Source organism: Emiliania huxleyi (genome assembly GCF_000372725.1).
Source record: "Emiliania huxleyi CCMP1516 unplaced genomic scaffold EMIHUscaffold_105, whole genome shotgun sequence".
NCBI lineage: Eukaryota > Haptophyta > Isochrysidales > Noelaerhabdaceae > Emiliania > Emiliania huxleyi.
In genome coordinates, this window is record NW_005202113.1 from 27,015 (window position 1) to 40,630 (window position 13,616).

General features: G+C 68.1%; 3 protein-coding genes across 3 annotated transcripts in view; 2 read left to right on the forward strand and 1 right to left on the reverse strand.

Annotated features, from left to right (window-relative positions):
* Positions 1 to 5,774: 5,774 nt before the first annotated feature.
* Positions 5,775 to 6,494, forward strand: EMIHUDRAFT_108521 (hypothetical protein; the record flags this gene model as incomplete). The annotated part of the gene is made up of 1 exon (XM_005792687.1): positions 5,775 to 6,494. The coding sequence occupies one exon, from the start codon at positions 5,775 to 5,777 to the stop codon at positions 6,492 to 6,494; it is 720 nt and encodes a 239-aa protein (XP_005792744.1).
* A 1,052-nt stretch (positions 6,495 to 7,546) lies between these two features.
* Positions 7,547 to 10,288, forward strand: EMIHUDRAFT_466525 (hypothetical protein). Its single transcript, XM_005792688.1, has 5 exons — positions 7,547 to 8,035; positions 8,105 to 8,493; positions 8,567 to 9,455; positions 9,530 to 9,976; positions 10,045 to 10,288. Exons 1-5 carry the CDS (start codon positions 7,589 to 7,591, stop codon positions 10,072 to 10,074), a joined length of 2,202 nt encoding a protein of 733 aa, XP_005792745.1. The 5' UTR covers positions 7,547 to 7,588; the 3' UTR covers positions 10,075 to 10,288.
* A 1,938-nt stretch (positions 10,289 to 12,226) lies between these two features.
* EMIHUDRAFT_454249 (hypothetical protein) overlaps positions 12,227 to 13,616 on the reverse strand; it is a gene marked incomplete at its 5' end in the record, with an annotated part of 2,666 nt that continues 1,276 nt past the window's right edge. Inside the window, 2 exons of the mRNA XM_005792689.1 lie at positions 12,227 to 12,347; positions 12,374 to 13,316. Coding sequence (XP_005792746.1) covers positions 12,638 to 13,316 — 679 coding nt within the window. The 3' untranslated portion in view covers positions 12,227 to 12,347; positions 12,374 to 12,637. The remainder of the gene's footprint in view (positions 12,348 to 12,373; positions 13,317 to 13,616) is intronic.

A 13,616-nucleotide genomic window follows, 5' to 3' on the forward strand; every position in this document is an offset into this window, starting at 1 on the left:
GCCCGCTCGGGTCACCACACGGCCATCGCAGGGGGGGGGGGGGGGGGCGTCAGGGGGAGGGGGTCCGTTTCACAAAAGCTCTCCCCAGAACAGGCCGCTTCGGCTTGGACAGCTTCCTCTCCTCGGCCTTGGCTGCATCGACCTGGTGGCCGTAGAGCGCCTCGACGCACTCCGCCACGTACTCGTCCCGCTGCCGCTCCGCATTGCCCCACGAGGCCGGCACGCCGAGCGCGCTCCGCACGTTGGCGAGCAGCGGCGGCAGCTGCCGCACGGGGTGGCGCAGGAGCGCCGTCGAGCGGAGGAGCGCCAGCAGCTCCTCCCGCTCGTCCGAGGGCGGCGGCAGCAGGTGCAGCACGCCGCCGCCGTCGCAGGCCGCCTCACGCAGCCGGCGGCGGAGGACGTGCGCCTGGAGAGGCGAGAGGCGGCTCCGGGAGGGCGAGGGGGGGGCAGAGGGCGCGGGTGGGCGGCCTCGCAAGCCGGGAGGGGGGGCGCGCCTCGGACGCGTTTGCGTGGCTGATCGGCAGGCTCGAGCCCAGCGAGTGCGCGAGGATCCTCCCCGCGGTGCCGCACGCCTCGGCGTTGTGATGCGGGTGGTGCGGGTGGTGCGGGTGGTGCGGGTGCCCCTCCGGTGGCCCTCCCCCCTCCACATGCTCGTGGTGCCTCTGCTGCCTCCGCTCCGGGCCGTTCTGCGCGGCCCGGAGCTGCGCCCTCGCTCGGGCGAGGTCGTCCGAGGCGGCGTCGCGGAGCCGCGTCAGCTGCGACAGCGTCGGAACCTCCTCCTCCAACCGACGCCCTCCTGCCACGGGCGCACGCCCGAGCAGCCCCGCGATTCCAGACAGGAAGCTGCCCAGCGGGCCGGTCGAGCCTGCCGCCGGCCCGGCCTGCGGCGACGCGGCCGGCCGGCTGTCGGACGAGGAGCAGCGCGGCAGCTGGGCGGCGTGCGAGCCCTTGGCGTCGACGAGCTCGGCCGCGGTGCTGTAGTGGAGGCGGTAGCAGGCGCGAGGCGGCATCCAGCCGCAAGTGCCGAGGAGGGCGCGGTGCGCGCCGCCTCGCCTCGTGAAGGGACGCACGCGGTGGCCGATGGTCTGCCCTGGCTTGTGCAGGCCGGCGCAGCCAACCTGCGCGGACACTCGGCCTCGCGCCTCGGCACGGCACGCCTCGGCGTATCGCGGCGTATCGCGGGCGTATCGCGGCGCATATCTCGGGCGCATATCTCGTGCGCATCTCGTGCGCATCTCGTGCGCATCTCGGGCGCCGCTCCTGCGGGACGACGGGCACACGTCCGAGCGCGTGGCTGATGAGGATGAGGTTGCCGACGAGCAAGTCGAGCTGCTTGAGCGGACCTGCGGGGGCGGGGTCCGCTCGACGTGTCATGGACGTGTCGTGGGCGTGTCATGGACATGCCCTGCCGCGCGCAGCACGCTCGCGGCGGCTCTTCCCGTGGCGGCTCTCCCCCCACAGCTGCTCTCTCTCTCTCTCCGCCTCGCCTGACTCGAGCGGCGCGGCGCAGCTGCCGTTCCGCACCTCTCCCGCCGGCTCGGCGACCGCAAGGCGCGAGGTGCGGTTGGCCCAGCCGTAGTAGGCGGAGAGGAGGCGGTCGGCGCCAGCCTCCCACCAGCCGTGCGCCCGCAGGATGGCGCGGCGAGACCAGGCGCCTACTCTCGGAGCATCTGGTGCGACGTCGCACCCTCTCTCGCCCGGAGGATAGGCGCGGCGTCGGCAGGCGCCGGTGCGGATGCCCGCCATGTGACCCATCACAAACGGGGCGCCGCCTGCCACCCCGCGCGCGGCACACGCGGGAGTGAGCACGCGGGCGCGGGAGGGAGGTGGCCCGCGAACCCTCTCAGTGGCCCTCGGGCCTCCACCAGACAGGCTTGGCGCGGCGCCTGCGCCGTCGACGCCCATCGTCCCGTTCCGCTCGCACGTGCGGATCTCGCGCGCGGAGAAGGAGCTCGGGAAGGGCATGAAGAGCCAGAGCGGCGCGATCGAGAGCCATGCGCGGGCCGGCCTCGGCGAGCCAACCTCGTGGAGGGGGCGACGCGTTCTCCCACTTCATCGCCGGAGGTGCCTCCGAGGTGCCTCCGAGGTGCCTCCGAGGTGCTGCCGAGGTGCAGCCGAGGTGCTGCCGAGGTGCTGCCGAGGTGCTGCCGAGGTGCTGCCGAAGGTGCTGCCGAGGTGCTGCCGAGGTGCAGCCGAGGTGCTGCCGAAGGTGCTGCCGAGGTGCCGGGAGCCGGGAGCCGGCACCTCGTGGAGGGGGTACTTGCTGAGCCCGTTGAGGCGCGGCGCGCCGCACAACTCACCCACGCGCGCGGTCGCGTTGAGCTTCGCCCGCACCTTGCGGCGAGGCACCTCCTTGCCCAGAAAGTTGAGCAGCGCGTACTCTGCCGTCTCCTTCCACCTACGCCACTCCGACGGCCGACAGCGTCACCGACGCTCGTCGCACGACCGCGCGGGGGCGGGCCGCCGGCGCCGGAAGGTGCGGTTCTTGCGCGTGCCCGTCGCCCCCTTCTTCACCTCCCAGTGCGCCGTCGCCTGCGGGACGCGTCGCGGACGTGTCGCGGACGTGTCGCGGCGTGCAGCCTCCTCGCCGCCGCCGCCGCCCGCTCACGGCGCCTGCGCGTAGCTGGTGACGTTTGCGATCGAGGAGCGGAGCACCTGCGGCGCGGCGGCGGCGGGTCAAGCCACCGCGCCCCGCCGTCGCGCCCGGCCGGCCGGAGGCCGTCTCTCACATCGTTCATGAGCGTCTGCTCGTCGATGTTTGCAAAGTACGGCGGCTGCGCCCACGGCACATACTGCTTGACTGCGCTCGAGTTGGTGATGAAGAGGTGGAGGCGGCGGGAGAGCTCGCGCAGCACCCAGGCGGCGCCGTCGCCCGGCCTCACGTCCTGCGCGTAGAAGACGCCCGCGTTGACGAGCGGCGTGTCCGACATCGAGACGAGCTGGACGCCTCGATAGATGCCCTTGAGAGTCGGGTACGGGTTGGACAGCCACACGACGTCGGTGTCTGTCTGCAGCACGTTGACGCCAAACTCGATGGCGAGCCGCGCCGCATAGTGCTTGCGCAGGTCGTAAAAGTAGAAGGCGTACCCCCAGTACATCTTGGCGCACAGGCCCGGGTTGGCCGGCATCGTCTTTGGCAGACGCGACGACCAGACGCAGGCGATGTCGGGCAGCGCGCCGCGCATGGAGAGGCAGGACGCAGGCGAGTCGGAGAGGAAGAGCACGTGGTGCAGGCCGAGCGCACGCAACTGCAGCACCGTGTTGAGAGCATTCGACGCGGAGGCAGTCGGCGCGGCGTCACTGCAGACGATAATGAGCTCGCGCTGGTAGGCGAGCTGCGACGCGACCCGAGCCAGGGCGCCCTCGGCCTCGAGGTCAGTGCCGAAGGCCGTGAAGGGCGGCAGCCTGCCAGCCGACTCGAGCATTACGGCCGCGTCAAGAGCAGGTCTCGCATGCGGGCGGCGGGACGCTTGAGGGTAAAATTCTTTTTGAGCGGGCCCCGTACGGATCATAGTCCCCACACTAGTGTGGGACCTGCGGCGGTACCCGTCTCTGTTGTTCGGGCAGTGAGAGACGCAGGATCTGCACGCCAAAGTGGGCCACTCATTTGCATTTTGGTTTTGGGTTGTCGGAGATCATCCATCAGAACACAATTGCTAAAAATCTCTCTCTCTCTCTCCATCAGCACTCATGTCTCATCAGTCAGTCACGTCAGTCAAAGCAGTTCGTGGCACTCATCAGTCAGTCACGTCAGTCAAAGCAGTTCGTGGCACTCATCAGTCAGTCACGTCAGTCAAAGCAGTTCGTGGCACTCATCAGTCAGTCACGTCAGTCAAAGCAGTCGTGGCACGTGGAGCAGTCGCTGCATGCAACGGCGCCGCCACACGCTCCGGACGACCCCGACAACCGACACACCACGCACAATGGGAGGCTATCGCGCACGATCGGGCATCGCGCCGCAAACAACTCGCCGCACAGATGGGGGGGGAGGCAGAATCCCACACACACCGGAGCAGCACAGACACCTTACACGTCAGCGCTCGCTCGATGTGGCCAGCGCTCTCCCCTCGGTCCTATCTCGCCATTTCAACGGCGGCGTGCGGCCACGCGCCGCGCCGAGCCGGTCTCGGCGGGAGACCTCGGAGCCGCACGCGATGCGGGCATGCGCGATGGCTCCGTTGGCTCCGTGCCTAAGGCAGATCGATTAGGGTGTGAGCTGCGGCAGCCACCGTTTCTGTACCCGCTCGATCACGTGCAGGCCGTCGGAGGCCGCGCTGGATGGCCCAGGGCCGGCGGCGGTGAAGGCATCCGTCGATGAAGGGATGTCGTCGAGGGAGCCATCGTCCTCTGGTGCACCGGTCCAGTTGTCGGAGTTCGAGATCGCAGTCGACTTGGAGAGTGTGTTCGGCCCGTTGACGAACTCACGGAATGTGAGCGACTTGGTGCACGCTGGGTCGAGCATCATGACTCGCACCTCATCCTGGGCGAGGAACTCGCCCAGGGACCAGCTGTTGGCGTCGCCGTTTTGATCGAGCTGCATCCACTGCATGGTTTCGTAGTCAAGCGTAAACGCCCAGGAGTTGGTGCCTGGGTGACTTGCTGATGAGAGCGCCTTCCAGGCGGGTAGTCGTGCCCCTCACCTACGGTCATACGGCGGCGTCAGAGGGGGGGAAGGGGCGCGAAGCGTGAACATGGAGGCAAGCAGGTTGGTTTCTGCACCTGGCCAAAGCCGGCGACCTCGAAGTTGTCGTAGCTTGTGCGGATATCGCTGAGCGTGAGAGGGACCGGATCGGCAGCAGCATGGGCGGCCGCGTCAGCGGCCGGAGAGGCCGGAGAGCCATCCGACGGAGGCCGGTCGTGCATCGGCGCGTCAGCCGCAGGGGCCGGGGGGGCGGCGGCATCCATCGCTGCGGGTCGCTGCGGGCCGACGATTGTGGTGTGCTTATCACAGTAGCCCGAGGACGGGGGGGGGGCGGGCCTCACCCGGGACTCACCCCGAGACCCCACCCCGGGACGCGCCGGCTGCGGGTGAGGCCCCACCCCCGGGGCAGAGAGGGGCAGGGGCGGGGCGGAGCTCCTCAGAGTGAGGCGCCCCGGGTGCCCCCACCCCCCCCCACCCACCCGCCACCCCGGCGGCACCCGACCCGCCCATTCAGCTTTGCTCTTTCGTCCGGAGCGCGCCTTTCAGGGGGTAGAATTCTTAATCTTTTAGGCGTGGCGCTGGTGGGCCGGGGGCGCGCGGTAGCCGGTAGGCGTAGGTACGGGGCCGCGTGCGCGTGGGCTGTGGCCCGCCCGTGGTGCCCCTGCGCCCTGGCTGGGTCGGGCAGCGAGCTACCCCCCCGGGACAGCGCATCGCGAGTGAGGCCCCGGGGTGGGGCAGGTGAGGGAGGGGGCGGGGACGGCCGGGCCCCGGTGAGCCCCGGGTGAGGCCCGCCCCCCCCCCGTCCTCGGGCTACTGTGATAGGCACATGGACTGATCGATCGTCGGCGGGCGGATTTCGGCTGGGACGTTCTACGGTTAAACCAAGAGCGTCGGCGCGGACACGAGAGACTTATAAGGGTAGATTCGCTGTCGTGGCATCGCGAGCGAAGTTTCTCTTTTTCGCCGTGGGCGCACAATCGAGCACAACCCAAAGGCAATCTCGAGCATGCTGCCTTCGCTGCCACCACTCGTCGCCTGCTTGCTGGTGCCACCAACGCCTTTGGGAGCGCCGGCCGTGCAACGAGCACAACACACGGTGCGTAGCTTCGCCTTGCGCAGCGGCGGCGCCAGGATGCAGCACGCCGCTGCCGCGCCGGCCTCGGTCCTGTCTGGCTGCAAGCTTTCCTACTTTGGAATCCCAGGTCGGGCAGAAGCGATTCGCCTCTCCTTGGCCATTGGCGGCGTCGACTTTGAGGACAAGCGCATTCCCTTTCCGGAGTGGGGCAAGGTGAAGCACACGACTCCGTGGGCCACCGCCCCTGTGCTGGAGCTCGCCGACGGGTCGGAGCTTGCTCAGGCGCGGAGCATCTTGCGCTTCGTCGGCAGGCATGCCGGCCTGTACCCGGCCGACCCGCTCGCGGCGCAGCGAGCGGACGAGCTGATGGACGCACTCGAGGACCTCGGCGCGATCGTGACCAGCGTCGGCCAGGGCCTCCCGAAGGAGGAGCAGGAGGCCGCGCGCCGAGCCGCAGTGCCGGAGGGTGGGTCGGTGTACGACTTCCTTGCGAGGCTCGAAAAGTTCGTCGCAGCGCACGGCGTAGGCGGCCACGCGGTGGGCGACGAGCTCGACGTCGCGAGCATCCTGACGTTCACCGCGCTCGGCAGGCTGGTCGGCGGCGTCTACTTTGGTGTCCCTCCCACAGCATGCGACCCCTTCCCGCGCCTCCAGGCGGTTCGGAAGACCGTGGGCGCCCACCCTGCTGTCGTCGCGTGGTACCGGGCGCGGGTTGCGCAAACGTCGCTGGAGTCGCTCTCGCCCGCGGAGCGGGTGCTAGCGGGAGGCGCGACATGATGTGTGAGGATCTCCCAAGATATTGCCGGAGACTACACCGTGCGGTGCACGTCTGCCCAGAATTTGTTTATGTATGTAAAAGAGGGATCGCGAATGTTGGAGACGGAGCTCGGAGGGTGTGGACGCGTCCAGTACACATGCATATCAAGTGAAAGAGCGAGTCAAAAGACCTCCCATTGCAATGCACAATGCCAATGGGAGGTCTTTTCACTTTTGACTCGCTCTTTGATTGCAATAAGCCAGTGAGCGTGTGAGAGACAGACCCAGGAAGGTTTTACAGCGTTACACGGCCCCTGCCCGAGGGCGAGGCCGAGCTCAGGCTCGACAGAGTCGTCTCGGTCCTCGGTGAACATTGTGCAATGCTCCATGCACTCCGCCCTCATCTTCACTCACTTGCACTTCACACTTGTTCGATGTCCCGGTCGGCGTGTTCACGCAAAAAGCACAACCCCGGGCCCGAAATCGCACAGTGACAGTCACGCAACGCGCAGGAGCAAACACCTTCCTTCTCGCGCGCGCAAACGCCGACTCGCTCGGAGGCCGCACTGGCTGTTCACGTAAATAAAAGCACAACCGGACAAACAAACGTGTGAGTGTTAGAGTTGTTTGGTATTGGACCTTACACGCCTGTAACCTCTCTTTAAGGTATTGCTAAAAATCTCTCTCTCTCTCAACCGGACCCAAGACGCACAAGCACAGACAGTCGAGAAGGGTCAGACAGCAGCGACAGTCAGAATTGATTGATTGATAGTCAGAAGTCAGCGGCTGTTCACACAGAAACACAACCACGGTCGAGAGACCCCAGATTGGCATCCATGCCTCTCTGGACAGGGTGGCCCGCCACAACGACCCCTGGAATTGCGACTCGCCGCTTTCCTCCCGCTGTGATCCTGTGTGAGCTCTGTGTCTTGATTTGCCAACAACATACCTAAAACCCAAAAACGGACCCAGAGCACAAGCTCAGAGAAGTCAGCGGCTGTTCACACCCTGCTTTCGCTAGTCTGGCTCGGCCCTTTCGGCTCGCCCTGTGCTCGGTCCGCAGACGGTCCGCAGTCAGACGACAGCGCTCGCTCGACGTCCAACCGTCTGAGAATATGACGCCCCGCTCGCTCTTTGCGCTGCTCGCGCTCTCGTCCACCGATGCCTGCACCATGTACGGCGTCAGCCGCACCGCGAGCGCCGATGGATCCACCATGGTCTCGCACAGCGACGACGGCGCCGGAGACTCAGATTCTCGGCTCTCGTATGTACCTCCCGCGCGGCACAAGCCTGGCTCGATGCGAGACATCTACCCTACCATCGACGAGTACCCAAAATTCATCGGAGACGCCTTTGGCAAGACCTTTCTGCCGCTTCCAGGGCAGGCGCTCACAAAGCCGATCGGACAAATCCCACAGGTTGAGGCGACGCACGGCTACTACCTCAACGGCTACGCCATCCAGAACGACTGCGAGCTGAGCTTCGGCGAGAGCACCGCCTCGGCGGTCTTCCGTGCCGATGCGGTCGGGACGCCAAACGGCACCGCCCTCCTCGCCATTGAGGCGAGCTGAGCCGCTCGCCGCCACGACCGTCCTGCTACTTCCCTTCTGAGCGTCGGCATTCGGCTGTAGGAGCTGAGCCACCTCGCCGCGGAGCGCGTCTGCACGGCGAGGGAGGCGGTCCAGCTGATGGGCGACCTCGCCGTCCAGTACGGCTTCTTCGGGCCGGATGGCGGCGCGGGCGAGATGCTGGTCGTCGGAGACCCGGACGAGGTCTTCGTCTTCCACATCCTCTCTGACCCGACGGCGAGGAGCGCCATCTGGGCGGCGCAGCGGGTGCCCGAGGGGGAGGTGATGGTGGCGGCCAACCACTTTGTCATCCGCGAAGTGGACCTCGACGACGCGGACCGCTTCCTCGGCTCGCCGCACATGCACCGCGTCGCGCTGCAGCACGGCCTGTGGGACGGGAGAGGGAAGCTCGACTTCACCGCCGCCTTCTCGCTCGGCGAGTACGGAAACAAGTGCGGCTCGCCCCCGCCGCAGGCCCGAGGCGCCACTCCGTCGCACACGCACCTAGCCGCCTCCGCCCGCCAGGTACTACTCCGGCCGTCGGATGTGGGACGGCTTCCGCCGCTTCGCGCCGTCGGTGGCGCTCCCACCCGCGTACAACAGCACCGACCCGTGGAGCGGGCTCAAGGAGAGCAGGCCGTACCCCTTCTCCGTCCCGCCGGACGCGCCGCTCGCCCTGACCGACCTGCTCGCCGCCCACCGCTCCCACTACGAGGGGACGAGCTTCGACATGACGCGCGGCGTCGCCGCGGGCCCCTTCGGCTCGCCCGATCGCTACGCCGTCCCGGGCACGCCAGGCGACACGAAGAGGGGCGCGTGGGAGCGCTCCGTCGCAATCTACCGCGCCGCCTTCGCCTGGATCGCGCAGGCGGGCGGGAGCGCGGACAGGGACCGCAAGCAGGACTCCGCCGTAGTGGACAGGGACTCCGCCGCGGCGTCGGGTGCGGTCGCCCTCCAGAAACTCCTTCCGGACCCTCCTCCCGAGGAGACCGGCGCGCTGCGACGGGGCGACCGCGGGGACGGGTGCGGCTGCCGCAGCAAGATCTGGTTCGGGCCTGCCGACCCCGCCACCACAGTCTTTGTGCCTCTGAGTGTCTGCGCGGGCCCTCCGCCCGAGCAGTACACGCGCGGAGGGCCGGGCAAGGTGGACCGCGAGTCGGCGTACTGGGCGCACCGGTACACGCAGAACCTGGCGCAGGTCCGCTACTCGGCGATGATCGTCGACATCCGCGCCCACTCGCTGGAGTGGGAGGAGCAGGGCGCGGCGCTGGCCCTCCAGATCGGCGCTCTCCAGTGCGGCGGCGGCGCCCCAGGCCAAGGCCAGGCAGCCTCCCCTCCGCCCGACGCGCTGCAGCGCCTCCGCGGCGACTCGGCCCCGAGCCTCCGCCGGCAGATTGAGCGGCACGCGGCGGCGGTGCTCGCGCCTCGACGCGGAAGCAGCTCAGCCGTCTCGGAGCCCTCCCGGAACCTGCTTGGGAGCTCCTGCAGGTGCTCGCCTCGACGTGGGCGCTGACCGACGACCTCGTTGGCAAGTACGCAGACGGCGGAGAGGCGGCGCCGCGGGCGGGGCTCGAGCGCCGCCAGGCGGTCGCCGTCTCCAACCTCGGCTACAGCAGCGAGTGGCTGGCCGCCGCCGGCTTCGACAGCGGCCCGGCGCGCATCGAAGGGCACATCGCGGCAGAGGCGACGCCCGGCTGGCTCGAGCGGCAGCAGCTGCTGGGCCGCACCGAGCCGGCGGTGGCGGCGGTTGCGCTCCCCGCCCCCTCTCTTCGAGGCGCGGACACGGAGGCTCAACGCCAGGACGCCGCTCGTGCTCCTCAGACGCTCCGAGTCGTTGCGGTGTTGGCGTTCGCCGCCGCCGTCGTGGCCGCCGCCGCCGTGGCCGCCGCCGTTCGCAGGGTTGCGGCTTCGACGCGGGCGGTGCTACCGCTGGCGGTGCGACGAGAGTGGTCGATCCAGCGCCTCCACCCATGCTTAACGGTGCATCGTTGTGACTGGTGTAGGACAGCGCCGAGTACCAACAAGTCGCGTAGAGGCAAGAGACGAGCTCGCGCGAGGCGGCATCGCCCGCATGCTGGACAGTTCCTTTCACTATGCACACGCGTTCACCGTTCGGCCTAGCTAGATGGGTGGGGTTAGGGCCGTCCGCGCCACTTGGCCCTCCCGCTGGCCATCCGCGCGGCCGCGGGTACCGCCAGGTGACAAGTTTGTTTGTATTCGTACACGTAAAATAATATGTAAATTCGTCAAATGAGACACGCCCCCCGGGGGGCGCCAGGTTATGTCTTATGTCTCACTTTTTGGATTTTGCCAGTGTTGTGCACCCTCTGGGGTTGCAGTATGTGATGCCTAGAGCACCTTTGATGCCGCAAAAGTACGCCGCCAGCTGCCTTCTCAGTGACGTGTGAGCTGTGAGCTGGCGTGACCCTTCCCCCGCGGGGCCCCTGCGTGGGTGTGGGCTCGGGCGCGTCCAGCCGGGAAGGGGCGGCAAGGGCGGCGGCGAGGGCGGTGGTAGGGGTGGCGGGTGAGAGGGCGGCGGCGGCGGCGAGGGCAGCGACGAGGGCGGTGGGGGCGAGGGTGGCTGCGCGAGGGTGGCGGGGGCAATGGTAAGGGTGAGGGTGGGGGCGGCAAGGCGGCAGCGAGGGCGGCGGGGGCGTGGTAGGTGGCGGCGACGGCAGCAAGGATGGTGGTGGGGGTAAGCTAAGGGCGGTGTGGCGGCGAGGGCGGCGGTGGAGACGGTGGTGACGAGGCTCGAGGGTGGCGGCGGCGGTGGAGACGGTGGTGACGAGGCTCGAGGGTGGCGGCGGCGGTGACTGACGGAGGCGGCAATGGCGGGGCGGGGCGGCGGGGGGCGAGGGCAAGAGCGGTGGCATGCCGGCCGGCGCGGCGGAGGCTGGCGGGTTGGGAGGGGGCTGGGAGGGCAGCGGCGAGGGCGCGGCGGTAGGGACGGCGGGTGAGAGGAAGGCAGCGGGGCGGCTGGAGGCGAGGGCGAGAACGGCGGCATGCCGGAGGAGCCGAGGGGGCGAGAGCGCGATTTCTGCCCAAGGCAGCGCGCAGGCCACTGCGCAGACACAGCCGGCTCTCCCCGAGCCGCCACTGGGCGCTCCCGCGGTCCCCTCCGAGCTGAATGTGGCCTCCGGAGCGGGCGGCGCGAGCGTCTAAGTCTACTCAGAGCCTTTTACGCTCTTCTTTGCGACCGGCAGGTCTCTGCGAGAGCCCCGACCTCCCGACACGCACATCGATACCTGTCTGCCCTCCCACTTGCTCAGCGCTCGTGCTCCCTCCCCTCGTAGGCCAAGCGGGAAAAACGAGCTGATAAAGTCAGAAAGGAGCCGCGACGCGCCGCTAGCGGGTACCGTAGCGCTACTGAACGAGACGCCGGACACGGTGCTCGCGCTGCTGCTGCCTTCGGGAGCGCGGCAGCCACTTCTCGCGCTGCCCTACGCACCTTCGCCGACCTCCACGCCATCGCGGATGGCGGCCAGCGCTACCGGCGCCACCGGCCGCGCCGGCCGCGCCGCTGCCGGCCGCTGCTGCTCTGTAGCAGTGATCCCTTGCGCAGGATCGCCCTCGGCGCCGCGGCTGAGGCCTGGGGAGACAGCGTGAGGGTGTCTGTGGTGGATACGGGCCCTTTGCACCTCGTGTCGCTGCGCGCTAGAGCAGCGGCGGCCCGCCTAGGGGGCTCAAGGCGGCCTGCCGGTGCGGAGAGTGGGCCCCTAACGTGAAACACCGAACCCCCGGTGGGGGGCCAACTTTGAGTGGTTATGCCGAGTACTGTTTATGTTGTGGGGCTGCTGTGGGCGGTTTTGGGCGTCCCTGGGGTACCTTCTGGAAGGGTCTGGCCCCGTTGGTTCGGGGAGCCTCGCGTCTAGGGGGTGTATTCACGAAAGGTACCAGTGGCCATCCTGCATTCGTCCCTACCTACAATCTGCTACAAGACCGGCGCCCACACGCTGCAGCTCCTGCGCATGGTCTCCGCGCAGGAGGACATGTTCATGAGCATGCGCACGACGGCAAGGGGCGCGGCACGCCGCGGCTCAAGGAGACGGCCGCTTCAGAAAGGTCAAGACACAAGAGATCGAGACGGACACGGTCAATCAACGCTCACGCACGGACAGCACGTGACAGCACTTCACAGCAGCGCCACCGCCTCCTAGAAACCGTAACCGACCCGTTCGAGATCGAGTCGCTCACGTCGTTCCTCTCGAACGCGAATGCGCAGGCAGGCGCGGGAGGGCCTGGCCCACTGACCGACGGCGTGCCCAGTACACGAGTCACGACACGCCACGGACGGAGCACGGTGTGTAGACCCTACACTGTAGAGCCGTAATGCGTAAAGCCGTACACGCACGTCAAACAAAACGCAAGGTCAACCCCCGGCAAGATACACTTTTTCTCGGGGGTTCGCTGGGTGTGGACATCGGGATGCTGCGCAACCGTGTCAACCCACGCGCCCCGGTACGACAGGTTAGGTTTGGCGTCGTGTATTTCGCCTTCTTCATGGTTTCTCATGCTGCATGGAACCGTTTGCCCCGACGGCATCGGGCGCCATCGGCATCGGGGAGAGCGAACCTCCTCTGGCGCGCGCGTGCGTCGCTACTCCTCGCAGACAAACTGGTCGGTCGACGGCGCCCAGATGTCCTCCCCGCAGTCGGCGTCCTCGACAGCCTGCTGGATGCCGAAGGAGGTCATCACGACGACGGCGACGGCGATGATCCCTCCGAGCAAAAACACGACGTACGACGGCCGCCCCGTCCTCTGGATGAGCCGCCGCACGAGCCGCTGGCCGGTCTGGCCGCCGACCGCGCCGACGGCGGCGAACCAGAGGAACATCTGCCAGGAGAGCTTGCCGATGGTGAGGTACTTTACCGTGCCGCCCATCGCGGTGAAGAGGATCATAAAGCCGGTGGTCGCGGTGCCGACCTGCGGCTGGAAGTCGAGCGCGACGAAGATGGGGCCGAGGATCATCCCGCCGCCGATGCCGAGCAGCCCCGCCGCGGCTCCGGCGCCGACAGCGGCGGGGACGAGCATCCCCGCCGACTTGCGCGACCAGACGATGTCGCCGGCGACGGGCTCGATGCCCGCCTCGAGCATGCGAGCTCCCTCCGCGATGTTGCGGCGCGCCATGTAGAGCGTGGTTGCGCCGTAGAAGAAGAAGGGGGAGACGTAGGCCGGCCAGTACCCCACCACGCAGTTTGTGAAGTCTGGGTCGAAGATCTCGCCGAGGAGGAGGGAGTAGACGACGAAGAAGGTGACCATCGGGCCGAGGAGAGCCCTTGCGAGGGGGGGGGGGGGGGGGGCACTTCCCCAAGTTTGGGCAAACAAAAGGGGGCGGGAGTATGGCCAAGGGAGGATTGAAAAGGAAGGATGGTAAGGGGAGCACCTAAAAGGGGGGGGGGTGGGCGCCTGGGGGGGAAAAAGGGGGGAGCTTTTTTCCGTGTGGGGGGGGGGAAAAAGCTCTTTCATCGCCTCTTTTAGGGGGCGCCGCCCATACTCCTCGCGTGGAGACGGGGGCCTCTCCCCCCCCGAATTTTTTTTTTAGGGCCCCTGTTCCCCTGGACTTCCCGCGGCCCCG